The sequence below is a fragment of the Thalassophryne amazonica genome, chromosome 23, assembly GCF_902500255.1.
Source record: "Thalassophryne amazonica chromosome 23, fThaAma1.1, whole genome shotgun sequence".
Classification (NCBI taxonomy): Eukaryota; Metazoa; Chordata; class Actinopteri; order Batrachoidiformes; family Batrachoididae; genus Thalassophryne; species Thalassophryne amazonica.
Window position 1 is genome coordinate 33,523,139 of NC_047125.1, and position 19,531 is coordinate 33,542,669.

The window sequence follows — 19,531 nt, forward strand, 5'->3', positions numbered from 1 at the left end:
TGGAACCAAGATTTTGCTGGTTTACTAGTGTGCTTGGGGTCATTGTCTTGTTGAAACACCTATTTCAAGGGCATGTCCTCTTCAGCATAAGGCAACATGACCTCTTCAAGTATTCTGACATATCCAAACTGATCCATGATACCTGGTATGTGATATATAGGTCCAACACCATAGTAGGAGAAACATGCCCATATCATGATGCTTGCACCACCATGCTTCACTGTCTTCACTGTGAACTGTGGCTTGAATTCAGAGTTTGGGGTTCGTCTCACAAACTGTCTGCGGCCCTTGGAACAGGAACAGTTTTACTCTCATCAGTCCACAAAATATTCCTCCATTTCTCTTTAGGCCAGTTGATGTGTTCTTTGGCAAATTGTAACCTCTTCTGCACGTCTTTTATTTAACAGAGGGACTTTGTGGGGGATTCTTGCAAATAAATTAGCTTCACACAGGCATCTTCTAACTGTCACAGCACTTACAGGTAACTCCAGACTGTCTTTGATCATCCTGGAGCTGATCAATGGGTGAGCCTTTGCCATTCTGGTTATTCTTCTATCCATTTTGATGGTTGTTTTCCATTTTCTTCCCTGCGTCTTTTTTTTTTTTTGTCCATTTTAAAGCATTGGAGATCATTGTAGATGAACAGCCTATAATTTTTTGCACCTGCGTATAAGTTTTCCCCTCTCCAATCAACTTTTTAATCAAACTAGCTGTTCTTCTTAACAATGTCTTGAACGTCCCATTTTCCTCAGGCTTTCAAAGAGAAAAGCATGTTCAACAGGTGCTGGCTTCATCCTTAAATAGGGGACACCTGAGTCACACCCGTTTGTTCCACAAAATTGACGAACTCACTGACTGAATGCCACACTACTATTATTGTGAACACCCCCTTTTCTACTTTTTTTTTTACTAATATCCCAATTTCATAGCCTTAAGAGTGTGCATATCATGAATGCTTGGTCTTGTTGGATTTGTGAGAATCTACTGAATCTACTGGTACCTTGTTTCCCATGTAACAATAAGAAATATACTCAAAACCTGGATTAATCTTTTTAGTCACATAGTACTACTATTATTCTGAACACTAGTGTATATAGTAACATTATGATAACTTTCAAATTATGGATTTATTACATCTTTTTAAAGCTCAAGTGTTCACAATTTTTCTTGTCTTATCCTTGAAGTAGGACCTGTTTGTGTTTATCTGGAAGACAAATTCAGACTTTAACAATGAATTCCCTTCAAAACCATCGTCCCTGGGTGAGCTCGAACCACCTTTCAGTTAATAGCCGAACATGCTAACTGATTGCGCCACAGAGATGATGAGTCATTTTGTACAGCAGAGAGTTCTTAAAACTACGCTGATAACAAGTGTAACAAGTGTTACATCATGACCCTGATCCTAACCCATCATGTGTTTAATTATTTTATCTTTATCTCCAACAGCTGTGCAGGTCCATCAGTCAAACACTTCCAGCTTTAGGGGGAGTCGTTGGCCTGTTGCAGCTGTTAGCTTGCAGCAGTTACCATTCTGCCACAGCATTTTGTGCAAGTTATGTTTGAGGGTCATATGTGGAAGAGGAGCTTGTTTCTGAAGCTCATGTAAAGTCAAGCTGTTGTGTTGTGGACCAGTTATAGTCACAGTGCTTTGGTTTGCGAACTGATTGTTCTACCCATCCAAGCCCTGTTCGTAGTCTTGAGGCTTCCTCTGCTTCTGTGGACGGGACAAAACATTGCATGCTTGTATGTTTGCCAGTGGGCAGACCATCTGATGTAACAGCTAATCTTAGGGTGCTGGTATCACATGAGGGTAGCCAGCAGGTGCAGGAACAGAACAAACACCATTGAGGATGTGACATTTGTGGTCACACAGGACATAGCAAGGACTGGTGACTTCACTAGGAACACGTGTTAGCACTGACTATTTGTGTCTGGTCTCTTTTGCGCTCCAGAACTGAAGGAATTTTAAAATAGGTGGCTCACAAAGTTCTGCAGAGAACTGGAATTTAGCTTTGTACAACCCCAGTAATTCTTACCTGTAAACCTCAATGGGTTTTTTTTTTCTTTTCTTTTTTAAATGAGCTCCTCTCAACAACTTAAAGTCCTGTGAAATCATCTGTCGATAACATATTTATTTTTACTAACGAGGTTGATATGATCCGTTTCTATGAATCTTGGCTGAAGCCTAAGGTACACTTACCTTTGAAGGAAGCCTCTCTGTCTGTTAGCTCGTATTGTTCACCTGTGCTCCCAGTTAAATTTAATGACTTTATTTCATAATTAGAACTCGTATACTGTTTAGACAAATCCATTTTTGACTCAGTGATAAACCAGTATCATGTTCAGTGATTTATTCAGCATGTCATGACAACATGATAAATGTTCCCACTGCATCAATATGTTATAGATTTAGCCAACGTGCATCAAGGCACCAAATATCACGTTAAATAAAAGCGGAACCATATACATAGAGTTGGTATTTTCACACACTGAGTATCACATCTTCAGAGGGACATGCTTCTCTTCGGGTTTTCTGTGCTCCTGGTCTAGAAATATTCCAGATCTCTCTGGCTTTACATGCAGACCCTGTGTCAGAGGTTCAGGACACTTCTGACCACATACACAGACTAAATGTGAAAATGAAGTTTGAGTGTTTGCATGTGTTACAGGAACATCAGGTCAGTTTTGATTAGTGATACATACCGGCTGTAAGTTTGCCTTTTTTTTTTAACCTACACTGTATTGCATGACTTTCAATTTCAGGAACAAATGTAAACAGGCTTTAAATTCTTAACTTCATTATGATTGACAGTCAGCATTTCAGTTATCAAGTATAAACCATTCTTACTGTTGTAATTCTTCACAACAAGCAACAATAACTTCCAGAGAATGTAATCTGCCCCGTGGATCTGCACGGAATGGAAGTGGAAAGGAAGTCAAGAAATGCTGAGATGTCAGTGTTTTCTCGCGGCACCGGTGAAACGTCTTCATGCCTAGCTCTGATTGGTCTCTCCCTGTCCTTGCGCCGGGTCTGCAGGTCTGGCTTGAGTCTTCTGTGAAGGCTTCAGCGCTAACTGCATGGCCCAGATACTGAGAGGCCTCATGTAGGCCAGGGAGCGGAAGATACCCTTCTCGCAGTAGGCCTCTGGAGTCTGGAAGGCCATGCCCAGCCTCTCCCACACAGTCCGGTAACAGCCTTCTGCCGTGCGCAGACCTTCCTCTCGCATACCCTGAGAATGAAAACAACCAGAGCTGCTGAGGCTGATGAGGCACAGCAGCCACATCAGGGACACTTTTTATTTTAATTACTACACCAGTGCACGGATGACATCTCATGTAGTTTTCTTTGTGTGTCTCCTGCAAAATACATGTGAGTCATTCTCAAGGTACCAACGGGGTTGGCAGAACCACACAATAAAGAATTTAATGGAAAAAAAATGTTGGAAGGTTCTGATTAGAAATGATCAGAACCTTCTAAAATAATAATGCCAATCTGAGGCTTTGCGGTGACAACTTGTGTCTGAATTGGGGCTGAGCTGCCCTCTAGTGTTCAGTGTTTGTAATCCTTTAGCTCACTCCAAGGTCATTGACATGGCAGTGTATCACTTCTGAAATGGTGATGATCCCACACCGATATCTTCCACCCCAAAAGTCATCAATCTCTCCCGAATCATGAACATTTGAGCGGCTACCCGTAGCTAGGTTAGCCAGGATGTACGGGGTGTAAACCCTGCCAACATGGATGCACCCAAGGCAGCACTTTGTGAGCTTCGAAATGGCTTGTCGGAAAAGCTTTGGGTGATGTCACACACTCTGTTGTGGAACACAGCACTTCAGGATTAATAAAGTATTTATCTACCTATGACCTGTCTGTGTGTTGGACACTTACTTCATATTTCTGTCAGTAATCCAGTTCGTATACTTCACTGAGTAGCTACTTCTGGCCCATCCTGACTAAATACAAGTCAGGATTGTTCAAAGTGAACACGTACGATGTCACTCTTCGGACACAGATACCTACCTCGTGGATCATTGTGGCTGCAAGTCCATATACTACGCCAATCCAGACCTCGTCCGACTGGACGCTGGAGTGGTCGGGCACTCCTTCAGGACGCATGCCATTGACTGCTCCCATCTGACCTCCAGCGAAGCTCATTACATTCAAGTCGAAAACTGATTTCAGTGCACTGTGGATCTTCTCCTTTGGAAAAACCTGGTTGGGAGGGACGGAGCTTTGATTATATCCACCGGGATCTGAAAACCTGTCTATTTTCAGAATATCCAGGTCTCAGTGTTTGTGTTGGAAATCTCACTTGGACCCCGAGACGAACTCTACTGGAGCTCAAACTGGACACAAAGTGCTTTCAACGGACGACTTTACTAACCTGATACTCTGTTTCAACCAGCTCAGACGCCTTCAGGAACCAGTGGCCGGCGCACTGGTCCGACATGACGCTGTTAGAAAGGTTTCGACCGCTGCTGTCATAATTGTAGTACTTGCCTACACACAATGGAAAAAGTAAGAAACAAAGGCTCGTCCTGAACACAGCTGAGTGAGCAGACGACACCTGGTTCTGCTTCACAGACTCACCGTTCCACAGCAGCGTGTCGTAAGCGGCACTGCCTCTGTCCAGAATCTCCCTGTATCTCCTGTAAATCTCACTGTTATCCATCAGTTTGGCTATTTTACACATCACAGACAGAGACGCCAACCACAGACCCCCACAATATGCACTATGAAACAAGTAAAAAACACAAACATACATCAAAAATTCCACTTAATTACAGTTGATGATTTATTGTTTTTTTTGTTTTTTTAATAATAGGGTTTTATAATGTTGTTTTATGTCTTCCCAGTCTAAAACACAGTCACCTTGGTCCAATCACTTCCCAACCATCATATGTCTGATCTGGATAGCCCGAGTTTTCTATGAGACCGTCTCCATCCAGATCGAACTTCAGCTCGGACTCCATTACGGCCTAGCAGACCAAGACAGCACAGTGGACCCAGGTTCTGAGTTAGCAGCCACAAACACAAACCTGCTCCATCCAGTTCTGCTGAGTCTCTCCCAAACAACTGGCTGTGGCGTGTTTCACAGTTCAGCTTTGTGAATGTTGGTTTAACTTTTCCAGCGTAAGAATGTATGTGATGGTCGTACCTGGCAGATGGGCCACATGTCCTGCAGGTACTGGGAGTCCTGAGTAATATGAAAGTCTCTGTAGACCTGCAGGACAAACTTCAGGTTCAGGTCCTTCCAGTCCGCAGTGTCATGTATGAGGTAGGCGTTCACCCTCAGCCAGGGCTCATCATCTAGGGGAAAAGGTCAACACAGTGTACCAGCAGAGTAGCTTTAAAATCAGTGTTCCCATTTTACACGTGTTAAATAGGAAAACTACTTCCAGGTCTGAGAAGGTTTTGAAATTCTGTCTCACCGGGGTCTCCTATATCATGAGGCACCACATTTCTGGTCTTGACAGGTGAGTAGTGACCAGTCTTCAGGTGGAGCCTCTGTGTTGGATCCTGTTGAACTACGCTGCCAGCTGAGAAGAACTTAAACCTGTAAAACCAGCGGCTGGAATTGCTCCTAAACAAATGTAGTTCCTTCAGCATCAACAGCACAACTTACCAATGTCGTATTGTAGACTCAAGGCCAGTTTGGGCCATAACATGATAAGTGCAAAGGAGGCGTAGAAGTGCACGTCATACGTGTTGTACATTCTGTACTCCTGACCTGAGACACAACAGGAAAGTAGATCAAGATTTCTTAAAGCAACGAGGCAATAATTGGTTTCATTTCAAAACTCTACACTGTTCAAAGTATCTCACTTCTGATCTGATCTCGCCAATCCCTTTAATTTGGAGAAATTAAAGGGAATTATTGATGAATTGATTGTTAAACTTTGGTGTGAACATGCAGTCTGTCAGATTATCTGACTATTTGAAATTCTATTCTGGACAACTCTGAGTTAGTGCTATAATTCAGTTTTTGGACACGTACCTTCTAAGTAGGCAAAGCGGCCGTACTCCTTCATGACAGCAGGCTGAGCCGGCAGCCCCCCATCCTCACTGCGGATACCGTTGCTGACGTCGGCGTCCTCTGGCAGCTCCGTCCATACCGTACCTCCGTCCGCCACAAAGTACAATTCATTAAACAGTGCTGACTTGTACCAGGAGGGGATAGAACTGCAACACACAGGTACAAGCCAACTTAAATAATAATAATAATTAAAGTAGTATCCAGGAACAAAGTCAATCAATCAATCAATCAATTTTTTTATATAGCGCCAAATCACAACAAACAGTTGCCCCAAGGCGCTTTATATTGTAAGGCAAGGCCATACAATAATTATGTAAAACCCCAACGGTCAAAACGACCCCCTGTGAGCAAGCACTTGGCGACAGTGGGAAGGAAAAACTCCCTTTTAACAGGAAGAAACCTCCAGCAGAACCAGGCTCAGGGAGGGGCAGTCTTCTGCTGGGACTGGTTGGGGCTGAGGGAGAGAACCAGGAAAAAGACATGCTGTGGAGGGGAGCAGAGATCAATCACTAATGATTAAATGCAGAGTGGTGCATACAGAGCAAAAAGAGAAAGAAACACTCAGTGCATCATGGGAACCCCCCAGCAGTCTAAGTCTATAGCAGCATAACTAAGGGATGGTTCAGGGTCACCTGATCCAGCCCTAACTATAAGCTTTAGCAAAAAGGAAAGTTTTAAGCCTAATCTTAAAAGTAGAGAGGGTGTCTGTCTCCCTGATCTGAATTGGGAGCTGGTTCCACAGGAGAGGAGCCTGAAAGCTGAAGGCTCTGCCTCCCATTCTACTCTTACAAACCCTAGGAACTAAAAGTAAGCCTGCAGTCTGAGAGCGAAGCGCTCTATTGGGGTGATATGGTACTACGAGGTCCCTAAGATAAGATGGGACCTGATTATTCAAAACCTTATAAGTAAGAAGAAGAATTTTAAATTCTATTCTATAATTAACAGGAAGCCAATGAAGAGAGGCCAATATGGGTGAGATATGCTCTCTCCTTCTAGTCCCCGTTAGTACTCTAGCTGCAGCATTTTGAATTAACTGAAGGCTTTTCAGGGAACTTTTAGGACAACCTGATAATAATGAATTACAATAGTCCAGCCTAGAGGAAATAAATGCATGAATTAGTTTTTCAGCATCACTCTGAGACAAGACCTTTCTGATTTTAGAGATATTGCGTAAATGCAGAAAAGCAGTCCTACATATTTGTTTAATATGCGCTTTGAATGACATATCCTGATGAAAAATGACTCCAAGATTTCTCACAGTATTACTAGAGGTCAGGGTAATGCCATCCAGAGTAAGGATCTGGTTAGACACCATGTTTCTAAGATTTGTGGGGCCAAGTACAATAACTTCAGTTTTATCTGAGTTTAAAAGCAGGAAATTAGAGGTCATCCATGTCTTTATGTCTGTAAGACAATCCTGCAGTTTAGCTAATTGGTGTGTGTCCTCTGGCTTCATGGATAGATAAAGCTGGGTATCATCTGCGTAACAATGAAAATTTAAGCAATACCGTCTAATAATACTGCCTAAGAGAAGCATGTATAAAGTGAATAAAATTGGTCCTAGCACAGAACCTTGTGGAACTCCATAATTAACTTTAGTCTGTGAAGAAGATTCCCCATTTACATGAACAAATTGTAATCTATTAGACAAATATGATTCAAACCACCGCAGCGCAGTGCCTTTAATACCTATGGCATGCTCTAATCTCTGTAATAAAATTTTATGGTCAACAGTATCAAAAGCAGCACTGAGGTCTAACAGAACAAGCACAGAGATGAGTCCACTGTCCGAGGCCATAAGAAGATCATTTGTAACCTTCACTAATGCTGTTTCTGTACTATGATGAATTCTAAAACCTGACTGAAACTCTTCAAATAGACCATTCCTCTGCAGATGATCAGTTAGCTGTTTTACAACTACCCTTTCAAGAATTTTTGAGAGAAAAGGAAGGTTGGAGATTGGCCTATAATTAGCTAAGATAGCTGGGTCAAGTGATGGCTTTTTAAGTAATGGTTTAATTACTGCCACCTTAAAAGCCTGTGGTACATAGCCAACTAACAAAGATAGATTGATCATATTTAAGATCGAAGCATTAAATAATGGTAGGGCTTCCTTGAGCAGCCTGGTAGGAATGGGGTCTAATAAACATGTTGATGGTTTGGAGGAAGTAACTAATGAAAATAACTCAGACAGAACAATCGGAGAGAAAGAGTCTAACCAAATACCGGCATCACTGAAAGCAGCCAAAGATAACGATACGTCTTTGGGATGGTTATGAGTAATTTTTTCTCTAATAGTTAAAATTTTGTTAGCAAAGAAAGTCATGAAGTCATTACTAGTTAAAGTTAATGGAATACTCAGCTCAATAGAGCTCTGACTCTTTGTCAGCCTGGCTACAGTGCTGAAAAGAAACCTGGGGTTGTTCTTATTTTCTTCAATTAGTGATGAGTAGAAAGATGTCCTAGCTTTACGGAGGGCAACAGACTCTTTTTCCAGGCTAAGTGAAGATCTTCTAAATTAGTGAGACGCCATTTCCTCTCCAACTTACGGGTTATCTGCTTTAAGCTACGAGTTTGTGAGTTATACCACGGAGTCAGGCACTTCTGATTTAAAGCTCTCTTTTTTAGAGGAGCTACAGCATCCAAAGTTGTCTTCAATGAGGATGTAAAACTATTGACGAGATACTCTATCTCACTTACAGAGTTTAGGTAGCTACTCTGCACTGTGTTGGTATATGGCATTAGAGAACATAAAGAAGGAATCATATCCTTAAACCTAGTTACAGCGCTTTCTGAAAGACTTCTAGTGTAATGAAACTTATTCCCCACTGCTGGGTAGTCCATCAGAGTAAATGTAAATGTTATTAAGAAATGATCAGACAGAAGGGAGTTTTCAGGGAATACTGTTAAGTCTTCTATTTCCATACCATAAGTCAGAACAAGATCTAAGATATGATTAAAGTGGTGGGTGGACTCATTTACTTTTTGAGCAAAGCCAATAGAGTCTAATAATAGATTAAATGCAGTGTTGAGGCTGTCATTCTCAGCATCTGTGTGGATGTTAAAATCGGCCACTATAATTATCTTATCTGAGCTAAGCACTAAGTCAGACAAAAGGTCTGAAAATTCACAGAGAAACTCACAGTAACGACCAGGTGGACGATAGATAATAACAAATAAAACTGGTTTTTGGGACTTCCAATTTGGATGGACAAGACTAAGAGTCAAGCTTTCAAATGAATTAAAGCTCTGTCTGGGTTTTTGATTAATTAATAAGCTGGAATGGAAGATTGCTGCTAATCCTCCTCCTCGGCCCGTGCTACGAGCATTCTGACAGTTAGTGTGACTCGGGGGTGTTGACTCATTTAAACTAACATATTCATCCTGCTGTAACCAGGTTTCTGTAAGGCAGAATAAATCAATATGTTGATCAATTATTATATCATTTACCAACAGGGACTTAGAAGAGAGAGACCTAATGTTTAATAGACCACATTTAACTGTTTTAGTCTGTGGTGCAGTTGAAGGTGCTATATTATTTTTTCTTTTTGAATTTTTATGCTTAAATAGATTTTTGCTGGTTATTGGTAGTCTGGGAGCAGGCACCGTCTCTACGGGGATGGGGTAATGAGGGGATGGCAGGGGGAGAGAAGCTGCAGAGAGGTGTGTAAGACTCCTTAAAGTGAAAAGTAGACTCGTGTTTACTCCACAGGTTTCATTATGTCAACAATCATCATGGTGTTATTAAAAACATGTGAAAGGGGCGTTGTATGAGCGAGCAGAGCGAGGTCTAAATATGCACCTGGCGTAGCCGGGGGTGCCTGCTTCAGGCGTCTGGAGGTATGTCCCCAGTGAAAAGTTGAAGCAAATTTGGTGCCCTCTAGTGCAATCTTTGCATGAAAAAGTGGTTTATTTGTTTATAAAATTTTAAGTAAATGTGGCTCATCAGTTCCACTTAGTGCAGCATTGTAATAGTAATATTGATTGAACTATGTTTTAGTGGTTAAAAATACATTAATTATTATTGTTATCATCTTTACATGGAAAAAGTATTTTAAATGTCTTCAAAAGTGAACCTTTATGCTAATGTGGTGGGGGGGGGGCTTTCATCATCTTGACCCTCTGCCTACACACCTGTCTCTGTTATCAGAAGTAAAACGGACACAACAAGGAAAAAAAAGCTTGTTTATTCATGTGTAAGTTGCTACCTGATTGGCAGGTGAGGAGGGTATATCACATGCACCATACATCAGAAACAGACCGTGCATATTTGGAGCAAAGGAGACTAAAATATGTTTCTAAAACCTGCTTCGCTGCAGCACTGACTGTGACAGTGAATGATAACTGACACTGGCTGTTACTGCGTTGGCACTGAGGTTATGAAACAAAGCCAGACTGAAGACTATGACAGTTTCATGTCGTGTACTGGCCAAAGAGATTTCTTATTTATGCCATTGAAAAGATGGGTCAATGTGTCGCTAGATAACAAATAGACATTCATCTTACCTGTCCTGCAGTATAGGTCTCTGCCACTCATCGATGCTGCTCTCCCACTGTCTGTAGTGTGTAAGTGCGTAGTGACTGAGTGAGGGAGACACGTCCCCTTTACTCCCAAAGTAACGAGTGTATCGCCTGAAAACATGAAAGATCTCAGAAAGACAGCAGCAGTTCATGAAATATACAAAGCCAAAAAGTTAGATATCTGTGAAATTGACATTTTAAGGGTTAACTGGTTCTGCAACAGACAGGCTCAGTGAACTTTTAGAGGAGTCCATCTTTGGACATATGTTACATGTTTTGTTTTGTTTTTAAATAATGATCCACATAATTGTGCTGTGGTTCATTATAGAAGCAAAAAACAGTTCTGAAACCTGGCTGAAAGAGAAGTGTGAATGGAAATCCAACAAAGAAGCTACTACTGCAGATTAAATAGAGGCCATAACTCATATTGCTCAACACCTTTCAGGGATTTGACAAAAGTAATGTAAGCAGAAGAAATCTTATGTTTGGTGTACCTGATGTGTTCCCTCTCCCTTGAACCAAAGGTGATTTTGGGCATGTCCCAGGCCAGGCAGAACTCCAGACTGTTCCGGCTTTGAGCTGCCACTGAGCAGCTCGCAGCCAGTGCCGCTGCCACCTTCTCTCCCTTAGGCGTGGGCGGGCTGGAACCTGCACAGGTGAAACAAAAACAACAGGGAGAAGGAGAGTCGAGTTAACAGAGTTATCATCTGTGCAACTGGGCTCACGAGTCACACAAAGCTGATCCCAGGACAGTTTGGACTTCAGTATTTTGGGAGCAGTGTTTATAAACCCTGGTCCAAAGGACCCCCCCCCCCACCTGACACCTCTAGCCAGGGCTCGTTAGCTCAGTCAGGTGTGTTCAGCCAGTCAACAGCTGGGAGGTTAGCAGGTGTGGTGACTAATCAGGTACGAGATGAGAACCACGCACCGAGGGATCTCTGAGAAGTGGCGCAGTAATTTAAAGACGCTTACCTGTAGGAGAATCGAGCCGTCCGTCAGTGATGAGGTCATTCCACAGACTGCTGCACGTTCCCTTTGGACTGAATGCTGTCTGGTGACTGAGCTCCCTGTCCGGCTGTCGAAAACGTGCACATGATGCAGTTTCAGTTAAGAGAAGTTTTTGTTTATCTCCCGGGTACATCTGCTGCATATTTGAGAGCCTCAAACCAGACCTGCTCTCGAGCCGCTATACACAAAGTGTAAGGGTTGACCGGGGTGCAGTGATGCAGTAAGACCCCCGTAACGGCCTCTCCCTCTTCCTCCCGGTGGAACGGTTCATTCCAGTGTCCGCCACCTTTGTCATCCTTCTGTCCGGAGCCATTGACCATCGTGAACATGATGGTGACGTCCAGTGCGTAGTCATTCTTGTTCTCGACGTCCCACACAAATACTGACACTGGGAGGCTGGAGTCCTGAAAGACGGACGCAGTACAGCCAGGGAATGTTTTACCGGCAGTACACGGAGGTACAAACAGAAGATCTTGGAGCAGTTTCTGTTACCTTGTAGTCATGTGGGATGACTGGAGAAACCTGCCTGCAGGTTAGGGTAACATTCTGTCCCGGCAGGTAGTAGACGGTCCAGGCGCGCGGGTACAGGGCATGGTAGAAGGCGTACTCTCCGCAGTAGCCCCAGTTCCAACCTTGTAAGGTGGGAGGATGCTCGACAGACAGCACCTGCTGGTAAAGCGTTTGTCCTGCACGCTGCAAACACACTGTGAACTAAGAAAGAGGAACAGGAGAAAAAAAAAAGAGAAGAAGACATTGATAATATGTCAACACAGGATGTGATATTACATATCAATGTAAAGAAACTGTGTCCACACAATGAGAAATATCTAATATCTAATAGTTCATATGTGCAGGCTGAGTGCCAGGACCTGTTTAATACGTTCAGAGTCCTGCAGGAAGCTGTCCACTTAAGGACTGTGCAAGTAAAACCACACTGTTGTTCTTCATCACAATGAGCTTTTGAAGAAGATAAATGAGTTCTCCCTCAGGGCCTTGATGCTGCATGCTCACTGACAGCGGCTCTGCAAACCTTATTAGTCAGTCAGTCATTCTACTCTGTTTATATTCACAGAACGCCTCAGGCCATTTTAACTCAGGAGGTAATTTATCGTGAGTTACTTCCTTCATACACACATTGATTTTCTCAGGATGTGGCGTACCTGGTTAGCGATGACAGTTTTGTAGTGATACATCCCCGGGTTCAGCTGCCATCTGCAGAACTCCCCCCGCCAGCCTCTGGTGATGGTGCCTCCCCCAATGCCCCCGAGTGGTGCACCTAAAAGTTTAAAATAGGGAGGTGTGAACAGTTTAGTAAAATATCAGGAGGAAAACCTGTGAAGGGCCTTTAATCATAACCATTTCAATCCTGTATGAGTAAAATTTCAAATGCTTCTGAATCCTACAACCTACCAGTGGCTTTTCTTCCTTGAAAAAAAAAGAAGGCCAAAATTACACCATTTCTCACTTAACACGTGTGCCTCCCAATAAGGAGGTCGCCCATTCAGTTAGGTCCACCCGTGCCCCATTGTCCTTGTTCATCTGGAGTCGCATCAGGAGGAGCATCCAGCGTAAAAAGAAATGATCACAGCCAGAAATTGTAACAATGAAAATTATGATCATGATTTCAAAATTCCTACGGTCCATGAACTAGCTATGCGCATGGTATCCTTCTGTCAGGAAACAACCAAATGCAAGTGTAAAGTGTCAGTAGTTCATCAAAATTTCTGTATCCCACATGACTTAATTTAAAAATGTCATTGGTAAAACATTTGTGTGACTCAGATTATCTTTAAAAAACAAACAAACAGCAACAAAACAGCACTCTGAGCTGAGACCGACAGTCACATGACATAAAATTCAACAAATTTTGAATTTTGACCGCACTGCAGAAAGGGGATCATGAAAAGGACAGTTATGGAACAGACAAAGAGCCGTCTGTATAACACGTGGACACCCCCCCCCCCCCCCCCCGCCCTTTTCCGCTCATCAAAATTAAGAACCCTTGTGAGCACTTGTTGTATATGCAGATCCTTTTTTTTTTCAAATGATTGAACATTTTGTCAGGTAGCCTTGAATGTACCATATATTTGACGCAAGGGTTCGGCTCGAAACATATCGATGAATGGAGTCTTCTTTTCCACTTGGGTCTTCTTGTACCACCATTTCAGGTACCTGGTTGGACATAAGTGTACTGGTTACTTCAGGAATCACAAGTACAGAAACATACAAATGCTTCCAAACAAATCTTGAAATATTCTGCATGGTCAGCTGGAACAGTTAGACATCACAAGAAGGAAAGAGAAAGAGACAGCAAGTTGAACTTCCTTTCCTGCCAGTCTGTTAATGTCAGCAGCAGCTGCTTCAAGCCCATAAACACTGACGCAAAGCTGGAATAACTCAAACACAGAGACAGAGCTAAAAAGAGGGAATTGTGCAGCTGCATAAAGGAAAGACTTGTAAGTGGATGGAGGTCAGAAGTGGCAGCTTTCGTCCATTACACTGTGTGTACTGTGTGTAACACTCCTGGAGATATTTAACACTGTGTGCAGTTGTCTTTGTTATGTGCAAGTCATTTCTGCAAAATCTTTATTAAATGTCATTCTAAAATTGCATGCATGTGGGTGTTGGTGAGGCAGGGCTTTCTATAAGGCGCAAAAGAACACTTAGACTGCAAAGTCTCACCGGAACCGAAGGTTCAAATGTATAAACAACACCAGCCACTGAGTTCAGTGGATTGCCACCTGCCCTGGAACTGCTCGCACTCAACCCAGGACAGATATGGGACAGGCCCGGCACAGCTTCATGCACCCCGGGTGAACTTGTACATTCTGTCCTCAGGGCCTGGAATCTCATGGTAATTCTCTCCATGAAAACTGGACGTCCAGTTTTAATGAGCCTGCACCAAGCCGCCAAGTGTGACGTAACCGATGAGTCTGACTGAGCTCCCCAAAACGTTAGACATGTTTAAGAACCTGCCCGAGTTTAACTGACCTTTCCCAGCTTATAAGCAGCACGCCGTCCTCCCCCACGTCACACGCCAGCTGTGCAGAGGAGCTGAGGAGGAGGCCTGGTGTGACCTGCTTCACAATAACAGCTTCAAAGTCGCAGCCCGTGTAAGAAGGCAAACAAATATTCCCATCATGCCCCAAAAGAGCATGATGGGAATATTTATGCTAGGTTGTGTTTAGGCTCATAGGAGGTCGTAGGAACTGATATAACCTGCTGATTCCAGACATGTATGACCTGGAACCTGGCAGAGAGGGAGGGGCCGGACTGCTGGACAAAAACGTCTGAAGAGGACATGGAGTGAAAAAGTGAGCTGAAGCCATTGCACTTTTTCAGAAGCGGTTGAACAAGCTACAACGATAGTGGTCACAGCGTGCTCCTGTCAATCATCCCATTTTGCTCAGGTTGGCCACAGTGGATCCGGTATCCATCCACACGTTCCAAGTGGCCTCAAACTGGGGGCCTAGTCATTTGGAGCCAGTGCATTTTCCTAAATAATTCCCAAGACCAGAGGGACCAACACAACATGTCAGCTGCAGAGCCAGATTCCATCCAACAACAAATTTTCTGGACCTGTTTAGTGTCCTGCTGTATGCAGCTCTCCAAACAATAACCTCACAGAAAAGGGGGAAAGCAACAACGGGCCATCCATAATATGTTACTGAGCCACAGCGGGTTGCACTCCTGCAGGAATCCTGCTGCTCTGCTGCAACATGAGCGTCGATCCTCACCCTGATACAAATCTACAAATAAAGGTGGAGCACGCGCACCTGAACTCAGCGCGTGTGCTCAGCTGCCTTCTCGACGGCCGCCATCGTCACCACAGTCCAAGCCCTCACTACTGACTGATGAGCGATTAAATCACTAATCCGTTTACCTTTCAGCAGATTGGCAGAATCGGTTGTAGATTTAAGAAAATAAGATTGAAACGTCTCAGTTCAAAAAACGTGCAGAAAAGTGGAACGAAATTTGAAATTCCTGCACGCAATCAGATATGAACGTGTTGCATGAGCGCTTTGTGCTGCCGTCATTTTCATGTAAAATAAAGAAATGGTGGACCTGGGGAGCCGAGGCAAGTTTGAGCCCTGAAGTGAGGACGGGTCTTACTAACAGTGAGGGAGAGTTGAAGTTAAGGAGAGATGATTTGACATTAGACAAATATAGTAAATAAGAAACTGTTTCGCTGCACTTCTAAAGTTCCAAAAATGAGAAGTAAAAACAAAACAGAGAAGCATATCATTCTCATGTTGCACCAAATCACAGGAGGGGAACTGAATCGAAGTTCAGTGATAAACTCAATTATATAACAACAGTCTCTGAACACTCGCAACAGTTCAAAGTTCATCACTTTTATCTGTACAATGATTAACAAAAAATCACGGAGACCAGCCTGATTGAGAAAGAGGTTTTTCTTCTACCAGACTGAAAAAAAAGAGTTCATTCCACGGCATTATTGAGTTTATTGTCTCTTTGTATTTCCCCTGAGGAGGTTGTGTTTTGAGTACACGAAAACTACTCAACCGAGTGTCTTGAAACTAGGTGGAAGGGTGGGCTACGGGCCAAGGAGGAACCCGTGAACTTTTGGAGTGGATCTAATTGGGAGGCATGAATTTCACAGTGGATAATGCACAGACCTCTTTGTTGGATGGGGGAAAAACTATAGCATGCGAAGAATAGAAATAAATTTAAATTTGTGCCTTAACGCCTTGCAACAGACAAATTTGATGTTGTCAGAAACAACATTTAACGTGTAACAGTTTTACACACTTCAGAAGCAAAATTATAATAAGTTCCAGGTTGTAATTATATTATATAGCTGATGGACGTACTTTGCAGAACACACACACACACACACTACTATAAGCAACACATTTGTTGTGTCTTAAGGTTCTTGAAATGGAGCAATATCTCTACCTGGTGGATAATTAAGGCAGGTACAACAGAATTTTGCCAAGATCTCTAGTATGTATATGTTTCCTCTTTGGATATATATATATATATATATATATATATATATATATATATATATATATTCAGAGGAGGACCAAAGATCAAATGTCTCACCTTACTCCAAGGCCAAGGTGGTTTAAGATGTTGGACAGCGAGACATCCTTTGCTTGAAAGGGCTTTCTCTTTTCCGTGAACTCGTGTGCCAGGCAGATACGCCATCCTTCCTCGGGTACGCCATATCCCATTTCCTTGGAAACATACCTCCTCATGAGGTCTGCCGTGGACTTCTCACCCCACTCTGTAGTCATGCTAGCAGGACAGTGAACAACCAAGGGGGCTCCAGTAGAGAACACGGGGGATGAGCAATTAAAAAGTGGAAGTGATCAACACTCAGGAAAAAAATACAGAGGAAGGGCTATAAAATCTGAAGTGGCTCATTAAACTGTGCAGGAATAACCGTTTGTCACCAAAATGACAATTTGGACAGTCTGCCCCTGAGGATCTGACAAGGAGGATGTTCATGAAGGAGGTCCAGCTGCCATTAGAAAGTCATTCTTGACCCTCTAGACATCAGCCCGATCACATATTCTGGGGAAAAAAAACAAAAACAAAAACTGGGTGTCTTTCTGTTCTTCCACCCCTTGATTCCTGCTAAAGAGGAGCCATAGCCCTTTGCATGGAGACCAACCGGCGGAGCTCAAAAGGACAGATGACAGTGAAGGCAGCACGAGGATCCTATTCAGCCGGTCTGCAAGTGACATCATACAGGATAAAAACGATCAAAGTGCATGTTTCATAATCAGCAGTGACGTAAGCGACTATTAGCTGCAATCATTTGTCATGTCACATTATCTTAAACAACCAAAATCTGCTTTCCTTTCTTTTCTCCCCCCTTTTGCTTGAACCCGGTGCGGCCCACTTGACGTGCTACTTACATCTCACGAAAAACAGCTGCGACTGATGTTAACGCTGGAGCTTTTTGTTAGCACGGTGCTCAGAATGCAAATCCTTTTCATTCGACAGCCCTCACTCGGTCACTGTTTGCCCTCGGCTCTGCCTTGCAGGCACATTACTCTCAGGCTGCATGCAGGGAATTATTTCAGAAGCATGTAAGCCAAGAAAGAGAAAAGTGAGACAGTCGAGCTCACATAAGACCGGTTTAACCCACCAAAGCCAAGGACCTCTGGAGTTGGTTACCAAACACTGATGTTTGCTGATGCTATCATGAAGGGTCAGATAAGATAGGATAAACTTTATTGATCCACAGTGGGGAAAATCACGTGATTATACAGTAAAGAAAAATAATATACATTAGAAAGGTGACTAAAATGTATTGTTATGTTTGCTGGTAGGTGTATAAATACTGATTTGGACAGATTATGTGAAAGTAGAATATAAGTGTGTATAGATATGGTAAAATTATTGCACAGGATAAATTGCACAGATGTGCAAAAATTGGGTGTTTGTGTAATTTGCTCATGAAAAGATAAATGCACATTTTCTCCTACTTCCTGATTAAAAACAGAACAAGAACACACCAGGGCTGGAACCCTAACCCTAACCCTATCCCTAACCCTATCCCTAACCCTAACCCTAATCATGAATTTTCAGACAGGTTACATACCTGTTGTTTTTGCTGTAACCATCAGAGGGCGCTGGAGAAGTTCCCAAAAATTGATTGTAGGACACCTGTTGTGTTGGAGAAACTGAGTTTGTTGCCAAAGCCACTGCAAAGAGAAATATCTTATAAAAATATCTAATTTGCAGATTGTCATCCTGTGCTTGTTCTTGAAATGGAAAAGATCTGCGGCTGGCCACACCCACTTACCAAAGGGGTAGTGGCAGCTTCAAGGTGTACAATGAAAATGACTTAATTTAGTTCATGGGCCAAACAGGTTTTTGGTGCCACTTAAGGGGGGGAACAACACTTAGAATCCAGCCTCAGTGTATCATGGCCTACACGAAACTGTATGATAGCCATCCCAGGGTGGGACCTGTAGCCAGGTAGGGGTCAATGAGGAATTACACAGAGGTCAAACTTTAAAAATGCTCCAATCATGTTGAAAACGTTATCACATTACTTGTCTGATCATAGCGATTCCAAAAAGGTATAGTTTGGACTATCTATGAAGCAATGTTCTGGAGTTATGGGGTCAAAACAGCAAAAATGGTGACAAAGGTCAGTTTCAGTTTGTACAGGGGTCAAATATTAAAGTTGCTCCAATTTCAGTAAAAAAAATGCAAATCGTTATGATCAGACAAATAGTGTGATATAGTTTTCAACATGATTGGAGCATTTTTAAAGTTTGACCTCTGTGTAATTCTTCATTGACCCCTACCTGGCTACAGCTGCCACCCTGGGATGGTTATCATACAGTTTTGTGTAGGTCAGGATACACTGAGGCTGGATTCTAAGTGTCGTTTTTCCCCCTTAAGTGGTACAGATTAAGTCAAAATTCATGACTGACTCACGGACTAATTCTGACCCATAACATTGTTGGGCTCAATGCTCCAGGATGTAATTTCTGGACAGGAAATTATTAAAGAATTTTGTCTTTTTTGTGGAGTTAATTTATTGGGGGGTTTTTTCAGATAGATTTTCTCCTAAAGAATTTTCAAGCCAAGCCTGCTTGTTCTGTCAATAATGAAAGTGCTGAATTCAGCCTGTAAGTCATGACTCAGGTTAAAAACAGTGTTAACGCGCTGACGCGTCTGCTGGCAGACTGAACCATCTGTGGTAAACCCCGGGGGGGGGGGGTGTTTAGGTTTTAAACGTTCAACGAGCAACTTACTTTAGAGAGACACTGCCTATATTGGCTGCAAATACAAGCTTGAAAATAATACAGTAGGTTGCTGATATTTCCGAAAAAAGTGTTGTTATTATGTGGAAAAACAGCGTGTTTTTGACCGATGAGTTTCAACACCCCCGACCGTTGCTATAGCAACATAAAATCCGCTCTGCGGCTGCGCCAGGAAGGCCGACCAAAAAAAAAAAAAATGTAGTCGGT

At 42.8% G+C, this 19,531-nt stretch overlaps 1 protein-coding gene across 2 annotated transcripts; it reads right to left on the reverse strand.

Moving 5' to 3' along the window:
- Nucleotides 1-2,337: 2,337 nt before the first annotated feature.
- On the reverse strand, nucleotides 2,338-17,654 carry gba2 (glucosidase, beta (bile acid) 2). Of its 2 annotated transcripts, XM_034164210.1 has the most exons (18): nucleotides 17,459-17,654; nucleotides 16,638-17,271; nucleotides 13,648-13,739; nucleotides 12,728-12,843; nucleotides 12,060-12,278; nucleotides 11,732-11,971; nucleotides 11,532-11,634; nucleotides 11,054-11,207; nucleotides 10,545-10,670; nucleotides 6,000-6,184; nucleotides 5,628-5,732; nucleotides 5,434-5,541; nucleotides 5,160-5,311; nucleotides 4,874-4,980; nucleotides 4,592-4,734; nucleotides 4,386-4,501; nucleotides 4,022-4,213; nucleotides 2,338-3,230 (listed from the first exon to the last, which is right to left on the reverse strand). In XM_034164210.1, the coding sequence occupies exons 2-18, from the start codon at nucleotides 16,829-16,831 to the stop codon at nucleotides 2,994-2,996; spliced, it is 2,589 nt and encodes an 862-aa protein (XP_034020101.1). In that variant the 5' UTR covers nucleotides 16,832-17,271; nucleotides 17,459-17,654; the 3' UTR covers nucleotides 2,338-2,993. The 2 variants fall into 2 exon arrangements, with proteins under 2 accessions (XP_034020101.1, XP_034020100.1); XM_034164209.1 differs by lacking the exon at nucleotides 17,459-17,654 and having other exon boundaries at nucleotides 16,638-17,404.
- Between the last annotated feature and the right edge of the window lie 1,877 nt (nucleotides 17,655-19,531).